The 14,464-nt window shown below is 39.1% G+C and overlaps 1 protein-coding gene across 2 annotated transcripts in view; it reads right to left on the reverse strand.

The window, feature by feature from the left end:
* Window positions 1-14,095, reverse strand: part of ITGB3 (integrin subunit beta 3) — a 1,138,779-nt gene extending 1,124,684 nt beyond the window's left edge. The window contains exon 1 of one of the 2 annotated variants that reach the window (XM_044055223.1): window positions 13,616-14,091. In XM_044055223.1, coding sequence (XP_043911158.1) covers window positions 13,616-13,676 — 61 coding nt within the window. In that variant the 5' untranslated portion in view covers window positions 13,677-14,091. Of the gene's footprint in view, window positions 1-13,615 lie in introns of both variants that reach the window. The other variant, XM_044055225.1, reaches the window with a different exon arrangement.
* Window positions 14,096-14,464: the final 369 nt, after the last annotated feature.

Consider the following 14,464-nt stretch of genomic DNA (forward strand, 5'->3'; position numbering starts at 1 on the left):
CACAGTGCCTGGCAGCTTAGAATCTGCCACACATAAATCCCCAGCAGTCTAACTCAAAAGGTAGTGCAGAGTCCTCAGTCATTGTCCACGCTGAGAGTCAACTCCTCTGACACGCACCTGAGACGCACTCCTCCTTGACTGAGAATGAGGACATTGAGGATTGAGGGGCCTGACCCCTGAGCAGCAGCTATCTGTGACCACTACCTTCACCTAGAATGATGCCACAATACAGTGATAAGATGATCAGCTTTAATAATGGGGCTTAAATTGCGGTGTCATTCAAAGGGGATCAATGTCTGCCCTGCTGGATGACATGCTGGACAAGCCACGCTAGCTCAGGGGCGGGCTTGCACTTGCACCTGTCACCCCTGGCTATTGGATATTGCTCTTACCCACCCCCATGTCCATTTTTTGCAAGGCACAAGTACTAAACCTACCACCCTAGAAGACCAAAAAGGAAAAAAAAGGGGGTAAATGCTGCTCAATGCAATAATCTCAATCAATGATGGACTCAAGGCCCTTTCTTCTCAATATGGAGAACAATCCGTGGTTGTGGACAGAAAACCTGGTTCAAGGCTCCTGAGAGCACCCCAGCACTAACAGGTTTCACCTCATATCATGCCCGCCCCAAAAACCGACCAACACAAGAAAGGAGGGGGGGGTGTCCATTCATAATAAACACACACACCTCAGGGTTGGTGGTGGCGCATGCATGCACGGAGACCATCCAGGTGCAACAACAATAACCCAGAAGACTGCTCTTGTAGCATGTTAGCATGTTACAGGCCCTCCTCTCTCAAACTCCAGGGAACCCTCCACTGGCCTCTCACAAAAAAGGGGATAAATGTATCTCCAAACACCATCATACTAGGTGACTTCAACTACCCTAATATAGACTGGGAACACTACTCAAGCCCTAACACTCTAACAAGAAAGATTCCTGAGTTAATAAACTCAAATGCATGGAAACAACTAGTCACATCCCACAAGAGAGGGTGAAATACTACTTCTCATCATCATCGAACATGGGATCAAATGTTCAACACCGGAAGTATAAGTATACCCCTCACTGGTGAGATCAAACTAATCTGGCTGGAGGTCCTCCCCCCCTCCCCCAAAAACAAAAAAAAAAAAAACAAAAAGTGAAAAACAAAACAAATTTCAAACTTCTAGACTGTAAAACCCCTTTTGTCTCCTAGGTCTCCTGTCAAACAACTAAATACTACTCAAACCACTGAATCACAATGCCTTCTTTCACCACAGCACTACAGGACTGCATGGATCAGGCAATCCCAAACAAAAAAACTACTTTCAAGCCAAAGGCAAGGAGCAGCCATAAGAAAACCCCCCAACAAACAAAAAAGTCTACAACACAAAAGAAGTTCTAAAGCAAAAGATAGAAAGCTTTGAAAGGTAAGACACCTTTGATCATTATAAGTAAAAACTAAGAGCTCTCATAAAATCATCCAAGGCAAATTTTGAGAGAAAAATCGCCAAGGACTCTAAAGACAATCATAAGGCCTTCTTCTTCTATGTTAGAAAAAACCTAGGAGACTCCCAGATATGCTCAGAATTAGTTCAAAATGATGTGAAAATTACTGAACCTACACACATTGCTAACAACTGGGCTGACAGGTTCAGCAAACAAACTTCTCCCCCCTAAAGGAGAGATACTATTTCAGAGAGGTTTAGCCCCCCCAAACATCTCTCCAATGGTGAGTGTGAGAACTGCCTCACTAAGCAAAAACACAGCATCCATGGGACCGATGGTGTCCCCAGCTGTGTGTGCTTTGAACTCAACGAGGAATTAAACCCACAGTTAGGACAGCTGTTTAATCTTAGCCTCACCTCAGGATAACGCATCAGAGTAGTGGCGCCACACTGGTCCCACTTCTTCATAGGGGTTGCCTCACAGACCAGGAAAATTACCACCCCATTAAGCCCGCAGCCTTATCTGCAAAAGCCATGGAGAGAGGATGTAATGATAAATATAATATAAAATAAAGGGAACTACTTAGACTTTGGATCCAACCCAGTTTGGCTTTGTCAAAGGCAGATCCTGCCTCTTAAACTTGACTTTTTTTTTCAGACAGTCAAGGCATTTGATGAGCCTCAAACTCTGGTGGACTTTTTTTCGAGACAGTCACCAAGGCTTTTTGATGAGGAAAGGCAGTCCATACAGCCTACCTCGACCTGGCAAGGCCCCTCGACACATACCCCACCTCAGGTATCAGAAAAACTCATCAGCTTGAATGTAAACCCATACATCACAAGATGGGTTGCAAACTGGCTAAGTGACAGAACCCACAGGGTCAGAGTTGCTGGAGCCATGTCAGACTCAAAGCCTGTCACAAGTGGTGATCTAACACAGGGCTCAGTCCTGGGTCCACTCTTGTTCGGCATCTACTTTTCTGAAGTACAAGCAAACACAGGAGGGTTATGGCTGACAAAAGTTTGCAGATGACTGCAAACTGAAGCGCATAGTCGAACACATCTGACACAGATATCCTCCAGAAGGGCCTCACAGAAATGGATAACTGGTGCCAGAGCCATGGCCTGAAGTTAAACGCCAAAAAATGCATAGTCATACCCTTTCGACCCTTGAAAACAAGGTTACCCCTAGCTACCATATAGGTGGCAATCCACTGAGCACAGAAAAAGTCATCAGGGATCTGGGGACCCAAGTTGACAGTAGCCTTCGTTTTGACACTCATGTTGCTAAAGTGTTAGGAAAATCCTTCTATATCGCCCACCTGATGATGAAGGATTCATTCATCTAGATCAAGGGAGGTCATCGCCCCTGTACTCATCACTCATTAGACCTATGATTGAGTACAATGCCCCGCTCGAATGTATCTGACCAGACACCTGATGCAGCTTGAAAGGCCCCAAAAGTTCCTCACCAAAAGGATAAAGGGTCTCAAAATATGTCTTATGCTGCCCGACTGAAAGAACTCCAGCTCTATTCAGTCTCATACCGCTTGCTCCAAAGGTGACCTGTGCCTGACATATAAGGCCATGTCAAACCCAGATTTGATGAATATGCTTCACCTCAAAAATCTAGATCCCTCAGAACCACAAGGGCGGAGACTTAAACCTTGACACGGTTATAAATAGAACGTGCTGGAGGGACAGATTCATCACCCAGAGACTCCCTATGCTGTGGAACAAAATCCCGGTACATGTGAGGCAGAGCACCTCGCTGGCCCTGTTCAAGAGGAATCTTGACCAATGGATGGGAGATCGCAGATATACCCCAGGGATTACTTCAGTGTCACTGCTTGACAGAGGCACAGAAAAATGATAGGCATAGTTTTATTCAAACTAAAGGGGTGGCGAAAGCCACATAACTATGGGCTAGGCTTATAAATGCCCTTGGGCAGATAGCCTAGTATGAACCTATGAACCTATATATATATATACATACAGGAAATATAACATGTATGTATATATATATATATATATATATATATATATATATATACATATATAGATACACACACATATGATATATATATATATAGAGAGAGAGAGAGAGAGAGACGGAACTACATATTCATATATTTGTATATTTTGGTAGACATTACTTATTTTCCCTTGCAGTCTATCAATAGACAGATATAGATATAAACATAGTTATAGATATTTTTCCTAGAGGCATGATACACTTAGTTAATCCTTACACAGTAGTTTGGTTAGAGGGCTATTAGCTTATTCACATACTATATCTCCCAAATGAGGAAATGTCTAGGGGTAATAGTAATAATCATACTTCGCACCTGCTCTGCATTTGGTGGAGTACTCTTGAGTTTAGCTTTGAAAGCACCCCTACTCCACTGCTCTGAATTGAGCTTAAACAACTCTAACTTCCTGATTGACTGGTTCAATTGTACAGCCAATGAGAAAGAGATTTTCTTGAGGTCGGCACAGTCAGAATGGACCAATAAGAGATGCATCTTGGTGGCTCACAGTAAAGGCGGTAGTCATATCTGTTTTTTATTTGTGTCTTTTATTTTTTGTCTTGTGTGAGACCAGGTGTGCAAAATGTGAAAACTGTTAAAGGGGCAAGTGTTGCTTACACAAATGATTTGATATACTTTTCTCCCTTTGCTTGGATGGCCTGAGACAGCAATTAAGTTAACCCATTTTAAAGGCAATAGTAAGCCATGTTAACTTCTTAGTGAAATGGTATAACTTTCAAGTCTTAAGCACTTTTGTAAGATGTAGTTTTAGAAGGTTCCGTTGCCATATGAAATGGGTCTGATTGTCACACCTTACAACAGGGCTTTGATAAGAATACTTTTTTGACTGGATTTTATACTGGTAGGATTTTAAGTGTTATTTTTTCAGGCATGCTGTACAGTTTACTGAGGTATGAAAAGTCTGAGAACATTTATAGAAGAACATCATTCTAGCTTTTTACATTTTAATATGTTACAGTTTTCATGTAGACTGATTGCACTAACTGGTATCACTGTACAAGCTTTTATTTGTTTTTCTGAATAACATTACTGTTTGTATTTTGTTCATAACATTTACTGTTCACAAAATATTTTTTTTGATTAACTTGTGCTTTTTAACTTTGTTTTCTTCAGAAAATACTCAGGAATGTAGAATATATGTGTAAGCTGCTAGAAACATGGTACATTCCACAGCTGCTGTGTTTGAAGGACTTAATCATGTATATAAAAACTTAAGTTTGTTCTGTAACAATAGTGTACTTAATTCAGACTTACATCTGTTAAAAAATCCTTGTACATATTCCCTTTACCAGCAATGGCTGCAATTTCACTGCCTCCCAATTATAATGTGTGTATAAAACTAGAGAGACATTTTTAATATATACTTTTTTGCCTAGGTTTGAAATGGTCTGCAGACTGATTACCTAATTCTTCCTTTGAACTTATGAGCCTATATTTTTTGACCCATGGTTGGAAATTCCACAATTATAAAAAATAAATAGTAAAACCAAAAGCAGTGCAAAGAACCTTGAAACTCACTTATCTCCTTTTAAAATGTGGTCACTTGGTTTAGCCATATTGTATTTGTATTGTACAGGGTATAGAAGTATGAGAGTGTAATTTGCATCTTTTAGCATTACAATTAGGTCCTAAGTTTAAAGCGTGAGACCCTCAAGACAAAAAATTTATGCGTAATGCTCCATACCCGAGGTCATAAAATTATACATAAGGGAATTCTGAGTGTTATGATTTTAGTCCTGCTATAATTTTGAAGGCTTAGAGGTTGAAACGTATAAGTGCTAATTGAACGATTACAGATCCACCTAAAACTTATGCTAGCATTAGTACCCCTCCCCCGCTCCATGTACATGGCAGTACCCACACTACTTTTAGTACATTTTCATCACTATATCCGCATTGTCGCCTCACAGACAAGACGCTGACCGGTTTGACTCTCAGCTAGAGCGTCTTCTGCGTGGAGACATGCGTGAATGGGCGTACCTTCGTTGAAAAGGTTGTGCGTTAGGGCTGGCAACTCAGCAAGTAAAAATCAACTGCCAATCATTAGCAGACCGGAGTTCCGCTGTGGCGACCCCTAACCAGGAAAAGCCGAAAGACACAACATGCGAATAAAGCTGTCCTAGTCACACTAAAGAAACTTAGTTTTATCATCTCATGAAGCAATTTTGCCTGAGTAGTAAGGAAATGAGTGATGCAACTTGAGTTCACAGAAAAGGACTGATGCAACAAATACCACCTTATCACTAGCAGAAAAAGAAAAAAAAAGGAAGGAAATTCCTCATTAGTAAGGATAATGAGCTATGCAACATAATCTACAGCTCTACATAGCAAACTGCAGTTTAGGAAAGAAAATACTCCTTGTTGTTTTGCTTCAGGCATTCTCACAAATATATATATATATATATATATATATATATATATATATATATATATACAGTAAAGAAATGACTACACTCCTAAATATCAGCATAGCACCAACCCTGTTGACAGCATATTTGATACAAATTCTATGCACGCCAGTCCCGCAGCTCTGATGGGGCCTGTAATAGGAAACCATATGTCACTGACTAGGAATAAAAAAAGTAGTTACATTAAAAAAACGTGAGCAGTAAAACCGCTATTTACAGTTGTGTGGATTCTATGCCTCCAGTGTATTACAAACGTTTTTATACTCTGATGTTCACAAAGTACAGTTTGAATATTTTTCTGTAAATTGTAATAAACCCATATTCAGATCACCCCAGTGCAAAACTATTTTTTTTCTGTTTTCTTGGGGATTCATTTGTCAAAGTGCACCCAATGAATGCTTAGTTTGCTGTGCAGAAGAAAAAAAGCAGTGGTAGTCATGAACCAGTTTTGCAATGTCCACATAAAACATGAGTTGCCAACTGTACAATTAAGTTCTTGGCAACAGCAGAAGGAAATTACTCCTGAAGCAACAAAGCTGCATTTTGAGTTCACCATGCTCTGCCTACAGTTAGACCTTACATTTATCTGTCTAGCTTCTCTCTGCCAGATTGCCAAGTTTCTAAGCCTAAACTCCCCAAGAGGTTCACTGTACACCTTATTATTCCTAGAAACTCTTGCTGCAGGTACTAACTGCTTGCATTTTTTCTTGAACCTGAGCTCACCTCTCAAGCTAGATCCATTTCTTGAAACTGTTTCAAATGCATACATTTAAAAAAATGCATTTACTTATATTCAAACTGATCATCAGATTAACTAGAACTGTTAACTTAGGTGTCTGGTAGCAGCATCATTGTATTGCTATGTTGTGCTGTTTTACAGAAGAGGCACAACACTATAATTTGTTTCACTGTCTGTCTACTTACTGTGAAGCTAAAGGAAAGTTGAAACACCCACCCATAACAGTTATATCTATCTAGTGAGTTGTATTTATTTACTTTAAATTCTGATGCCCTCATATACTATCCTTCCAGATCATATATGTGATTGTAGTCATGTACAGGTTTGAATAAAGTATGGCATAACTGACAACACTTGTGCTCAAATTATTACTGTTGTCTCCTCGTAATACTATTTCCAGATGCACCCTGCACATAAAACATCCTCTGTTCAGATGTTCATATTTTTCTTATGCTATCTTTTCTTATATGGCTTTCTTGGTAGAACAGGCTAGTATATCATGCAATATGCTCTGTGTATATCTCAGTTGCTACGGTTCAGGCATACTGCTGATATGACTTTCAGTCTTAAAATGTCTTGTTTCCTAGAATTACAGATTTTCTTCTAATTTTCATCATGTTGGAAGGCCTTTTCAAGGATATATACATTTATAAATAACTGAAATTAGCCCATGCAAAGATTCCTTACACTAACTATATGGGTTCTGGTATTAAAAAGATCTTCTACCCCCCCCCCCAAAAAAAGAAAATAAGAAAGTACTTCTCTTTTGCGCCCTCTGCTATGATGTAAAACTGCCAATGCTATGATTTTAAATGTTTAGAAGTTGAGAGGTATGGTTGTGTGTGGTGCGTGTGTGTGTGTGTGTGTGTGTGTGTGTGTGTGTGTGTGTGTGTGTGTGTGTGTGTGTGTGTGTGTATGCGTGTGTGAGTTAATTTTGTTAATTTGTTATTGCACCTTATCATTTTGATGTAGTCATTTCCTGGAGCTTTCCTCTCAGTATTTTACTGAAGTGGACTATGCCTGGTGTTGACATCTCCTGGGAAAAGAAATAATAAGAAGCTACCTTTTTATAACACAACATGGAGAATGCTGGTATCAGGTAAATATTTAATTCTGATCAATTTTTCAAAATAAGGAACAGAGAATGCGTGATGTGTGATGATAGTGTCCCCTGTGTAAACAGAGAATCTACATTATAACAGTTGAGGAAATGGAAGCTGTATATATTTTAAATAAAATTATTTATGTGAAATAAACAATAAAACATACACCACATTTTAGGCACACCAAATACCTATGTGCTGGTGCCTGCCAGGAGAGGGAACATGGCTATAAATTCTAGAATGGTACACTAAAGGTTTTTGAATTTAGATTAGTTGGGTACGAGACATTTCTCTTCTGATGTTTTCTATGTTGACTAAGAGTCAACGTTAATCAAGCAGCTGATTTTCCACACAAATCACAGAAGTTACAAAGGAAACAATAACTTGGGTTAAGTGTGGTTAATTTTTGTTGACAACCAGTATGCACTTTAAAAGCCAGTTAAAACAATCAGTAGCTGCATTGTGTCATGCCTTCCCAGACCCTAAGAGGAGTCACACCCTGCAGCCTTGGATTTTAATTCCTTGCTTTGAAGGATACACTACCAGGGCAATGAGCTGCCTTTTTGTCAAAATGGCTGTTGTGTGCCTGCCATGTGAACTCTGCAGAGCAGGGGTGGGGCTCCAGTATTACATTAATTTGAAGTAAAAGTGTTAGTTAAATTGGCATAAACGGGCGGCCATGGTGGTGCAGTGGTTAGCATTCTCACCTCACAGCAAGAGGTTCTCCGGTTCGATCCTCGGCTGGGGTGCCTTCTGTGTGGAGTCTGCATGTCCTCCCTGTGGTCTCATGGGTTTCCACTGGGTGCTCCGACTTCCTTCCAAAGACATGCTGTAGGTGGATTGGACACTCCAAATTGGCCCTAGGTGTGCATGTGTGTGCCTTCCATGGAAGGTTGAGCGCCAGGCTGGCAACTCGACACCGTAAAACTCCACTGCCAATCATGAGCAGACAGGTGATCTGCTGTGGTGACCCCTAACTGGGAAAAGCCGAAAGAAGAAGAATTAGTACCTGTATACACATAATCACCAATACTTTTTGTTTAATTTACGCAAGTACAATCTGCTGGTCTGTATGGGGAACATTACTGTTTATTGTATATTCTTTTTGCGAATCTTACACTATAGCGTTTGCATGATCAATTTCTGATGTCGTCAATACGTTGACATTTACTTTACAAGTAATGTACTTTAGTGGGAGGTCACATTACACTGAAAAAAAGAAAAGGTTACCGTTTTACTTTTCTTTCTTTTCCAAGTTTGCATGATCTTAGAGGCAGTATATAGAGAGATTGATAGTGAGAAGGCTTAATCCCCACAGTAGGAGGTCACAAGATGGCACAGTTCCCCACATAAAAACAATTTTTGTGCAGTATTCTCAGGCTTTTGAATTGAGACTTGTGGTTGGGCTTATGAGTTTGCTACTTTTAAATATTTATTTTCTGATGTTTTGTGTCTCTACTATGGAAGATGCAGTGTTTCATAGTAAAGTGAAACTTCAGAAAATACATTCTAGACAATAAACACAAGGCTTCGGTCAGACAGTTATGGAACTATCTTCTTTTCTAGTTATGTGCCTTATGCCAGCAAACAAATGCTGAAGACACAATATGCTGTGCCAAATGCAGTGGTTAAGCCAAGAAAATGTGACTATACTGATTATGATTTACGGAATTGATGGCAAATACGGACATTATCTCACTAGCAAATTTGGTGCCAGACCTATATTTACTCCCAGAAAGCCACTACAAACACAGCTACACAATTCAAGAAACACAGCCAACTGCTTGCATACAACTTACTTTAAATCTTTAGAGGGATAGAATTTAGAATGGAAGTCACATAATTATTTGCAACCATGTCCTTGGCTTCCCTATTTGCAAAGATCAGCAACGACTGTAGTGTAGCCTGCACTGTATCCTCAAGGTACGCGGAAGTTCAAGGATATCAGTAGCCAAATGAATTATGCTGCACGGGACAAGCACTCCCTTTCAACCTTTCTAACTGTTGCTATTCCAAAGTGCAACCGAGGAACCTGGTTTAAGTACTTCAGATTCAGAGCCGGAGGTACTACTGGTAGTACATGGATATCATGAAAGGGATGCAAAAGCAAATAAAGATGCAAAGAATATATATATATATATATATATATATATATATATATATATATATATATATATTTTTTAACAGGGAAAGGTAGAGAAACTGAACAACTAAATGTACAGTGGAGTCAGCAGGAGATAAAATGTGTGCCATCTTAAATCCCATAGCTATATCATTCCAGAAAACAGCTTTTCAGTATGACGGAATGACTTCCTGAAGTATTTTAGAAAAATATCTTTCTGTATTTAACCTTTCCTTTTTACACAAACTTTTATTTATTTAATTATTCATTAATTCATTTACTTGTTTGCTTGCATACCAGGGTAGAGCACTGATCATATGAACAATTTTTCAGGCTCATCCAGGGAGAGTACCAGACAAAACTGATAGCAAAGTAAAAACATTAGCACATAAAATAGTCACAAAACATACATATATAGCAAAAGTTGTACAGTAAAGCTATAGAGTAAGTTATAAATTGGAATTAGTAAAGTTTGAAGTATGAGTTAAGCATATGACATAAGAATCATTAGGTAGAATATAGTAGTGTGACTGCAGTAAAAGACGACTATTGCTGGGCAGAGAAACTGTTTAGACACTATACAGCATGTCTACTTATATAAGCTATTTACATGCTATAACAAGATCAACGGTTTGTATATTACAAAACGGGAAATTAGCCTTTGTTAGTGGGTATACATGTTAAGTAACTCCAGTTGAAGACTTTACACAGAACTTGTATATGAAGAATTTTTGTTTTTGACAGAAAGAAGTTCGTGTCCCCAACAGTTTGGGGTCTAAGATGAAAAATAGCTATGGCTGCTGCAGTGTAAAGTGGTTTAGAGGGTTTAAAACATGGATGAAATAAGACAGTGAACTCTCAGGTAGTATGGAGAAGGTCTCTAGTTTTAGGAATCTGAATAACATAGATCTCAGAACAAGATTTGCAATCTACCCTGTACAACAGCACAATGGTGATCTTGCTGTGAGGTCAGTGAGAAGAACCTACAAAATTTATTGAAAGAATTTGATGGGAATTTTGGTGGGCCACTTGGGGCATAAGCAAAAAGTGGTAAGCCATGCTTAATCTGTGAATACAGAATTCATTTTCCAAAGGTAGTTAGTGTCTGGTGACAGAAAGTGAGAAATGTTCCAGTCCCGGAATAGTAATCATTTTGGCTCTATGTTTATTTTTTTATTTTTTTATTTTTTTGCTAGAAAGTAAAACTTTGGGTGAGCAAAGCACTTATGTATCTAAAAGAGGCTGTTGTATCCACAGGTTGATGGTCTTCAATATACCTTTAAAGTGGGCCAGGGGCTAAATTATGAGTGGTAAGTACTGAGGAGAAAATGTGTATCAATCAGCCACTGACTGAACAGCTGAAGGTAATTTTCTAGCAGTGACTTAATGTGCGAACAGGAGCAACTGGACGTAAAGATGGCCATGTAGTCTGCATCAAAAATATGTGTTAGCTGGGGTAGTTCAAGACAGAGGTTAATAATGAAAATGGAAAATGGCAAAGGAGGTAAATTTGTACAATATGGGATTCCTTTGATTACAGGAGGGGAGATGTAAGAACCCAATTCTAACTTTAAATGCCCTGTACAAAATACTTGCTCAAACACAATTCCTTGAAAATCTTTTGCAAAAACTGTTTCTACCACTTGGAACTAGCTGTTAGATGTAAATCATTCTAAACAAAACTATTCAAACACCTAAAAGACTCCCACAAATGTTCCTACTTCTTAAACAACGGCTAAGGCTTCTATTCCATCTTCCATATATCTCCAGCTAACAAGTTGTTTAACTGGCCTGAATCCTAACGCAGAAATCAAACTATGTAAATATGTGCATACAAAACCACTCCTCTTCTTTTCCCCTGTAGTATTTTAATCTCGGTTCGCTGTTCTGAGAAGCGTGTTGTACTGACGTAAGACTAAGCAGTGTTGTACACCTTTGAGAGTCAAACTTTGTATTCCAACATAAATAATGTGATGTTACATAACACAATACTACACAATACTACAATGCTGAACTTTGCAATTTGTCTGACGAGTGATATAAATATTACATTTTGTCTTGCAAATCATATTAACTTTATTAATCATTGTACTTCTGCACATGGGCTGTGGCTAGAAAGGGCCCCAGGTCAGCCCATTAACCTGGTCAACAAGCATAACAAATAAAAATAAAAATAAACTGTAAATGAGGAAGTCAGATGTAGAAGAAAGTTATATCATTTCCTCCAGTTGAGCAAAGCATTAAACCATTAGTGTTATATTTCAAGCATAAATGGAAATCACCCAGTCAAAGACAGAAGCTGTCATTGTTACTTGCTGGAGGTGACAAATGTTGCTAAAGGTTATGCAAATCTAGTGGCAAAGGATTTAATCTCTACCTGATACCTACTCTAGTTAATACTAACACGTGTTAACAACATCACCTTCACTTTAAAAGAGTTCCTATCTAATCTCTCAATTACTTATTGAGCTATTTAGGTCAGAAAGGGAAAGAGGACCAGAATCTTCAACACATTTTAGTGCTCATGGCAGTTAACTTGATACACTTTAGTTTCCTGCCAAGGACATCTTCAGATGAGCAGACAAAAGTGAGACATTAAAAATATTTTATGCAAGCTAAAGATATGTTCACCTCTTTTCCTTAACCTTTCCATTTTGAAGTGACCACATGTAGACAATTACACTTCATTACCTGATATAAAACGTTTCAGTCAAATCTCAGAGACAGCCACTGCAGCCAAAAGATGTATGGTTTGTAAATGGAAGGTTGGGTTTGTAGCTTGGGAACCTTGTCTGCAATGACTTCTGATGTTCATAAGCACTTAGGACAGTCATTTGGCATTAAATTACTAAGGATCGCTACACAGACAGAGGCCAATGGACAAACAAGGAGATGGGCCAAGACAGACAGCCTCCAAAATTAAGCAATCAGGAATGGCGTTAAAATATGTACAATACAGTGTCTGAGTAGGAGAGAGACAGCACAATGGAAGCTAATTCCTGTTTGGGATAGAACACCTCATTTCTTTAGTCATTCCAAGTACAGTGAAGACACATAAAAGAGACCAAGAGACGGGAAGAATATGAGTGAGCAGATCTTTTTTCCATAGCTCTCAGTATTCCATTTCCAAAATAAATGGGCAAATGTGGAACACACTTTTATTTATTGTATTTACTTATCTGACTTTTATTTACCAGGAAAGTCCGACTGGGTTGAAACCCATTTCAATGGAGAACCGGGGAGAAAATCTTCAAATTAATACAGAGCATTTTGAGAACAATAATTTTACAGTCTTCAAAAATAAAACAAAAATATCAGCAGTTTAAATAATTACAGCAAATTACTGATAATATAAATGACTAACAACTTCAACTAGGAAGCCCACAGAATGCTTAAAATTAGTTATAAAATGTTCCTTTAATGAAATAATAGCCGTCATTACATTTAGCGATGAATATTAATGAAAAAAATACATGTGAGGCAGGCAGTTTTGGTGTGGAGTAGACAGTAAGCAACGTGGATTTTTTGATCCCCAAATGAGGAAAGTTCTTCATAATTACGTACCCTGAGGGGTATGATTTCAGGGCTATATAGTCAGAGCCCTGGGGAAACCCTTGAGTTTGATACGTGACAATAAAACATTGTACAAACACGTACAACAAAGTACACAAACAAGCAGGGTTATGGGGTGGTGACGCATATTTCCCAAACTTCACCTCTGCCCCGGGGTTAACTTAACCTTTTGAGTGTTGCGTACTTACCACTGTTTGGAGTGCAGTTCAGTAACAGAAGGAACAACGGTAACACCACAAAACACTGCATCCTAAAATGATCGTGCGTTTATCGGGAGAATAATCTGCCGGACCTGAGTAATAATCCAACTCAGAACTAAAATGTACGCCTTCCACAAAGAAATCTGAATATCTATAAATCCTGACTTCAGAAAGCACCTAGAACTCTTCCTAGAGATCCGCGCTCAGGTCCGTAGGTTTTGTATAGGACTCAAAATCAAGCTGAGGACATAGTATCTCAGGTACATGCTAGCCCTGGCTCAATTCCATGGCACCTCCTGGCCTTTTTTCAAACTCTACAAATTGAATCCGTTTCACAGTTTTCACGGTACAAGACAAATTCCGGATTACAGTTAGAAAAAAGCTCCTGCTATGCGCTGCTAATCGTAGTTCCTTTGGTAAGAGCTGAAACATGCAGCTCCTATTTTACGAGATGAGGAGGGTTTCACTGGAGTGGGAGGGGTGGGGAGGGTCACATACTTTAAAAGGTCCTGCCAGTGGGGGTCGAACCACGGTCCCGCCTATGGCTGGACTGTAAAATCCCTCAATTACAGCACACCTCAATTTATATATAAGCGCTTACAACTGTAACTGGAAAGGAGCCGTCGGAAGGATGCTGAAGTTTAGGAGCGTTAGCAAATCCACTTTATTTATCAAATGCTCGTCTCTACAGGTAATACATTGTTCAATAAGGGCGGAACATCCGGAAGTTTTTGCTACTTTTGATAAAACAAAAAGTTGCTAATAGATCATATGCGACGGAAATAAAGCGCACACTTTGTAGTAACTGGCCACCATACCACTCGGCTTCTTGGAGCA

The sequence above is a fragment of the Protopterus annectens genome, chromosome 13.part0 (assembly GCF_019279795.1).
Source record: "Protopterus annectens isolate FY-2018-M chromosome 13.part0, PAN1.0, whole genome shotgun sequence".
NCBI classification, from domain to species: Eukaryota; Metazoa; Chordata; order Ceratodontiformes; family Protopteridae; genus Protopterus; species Protopterus annectens.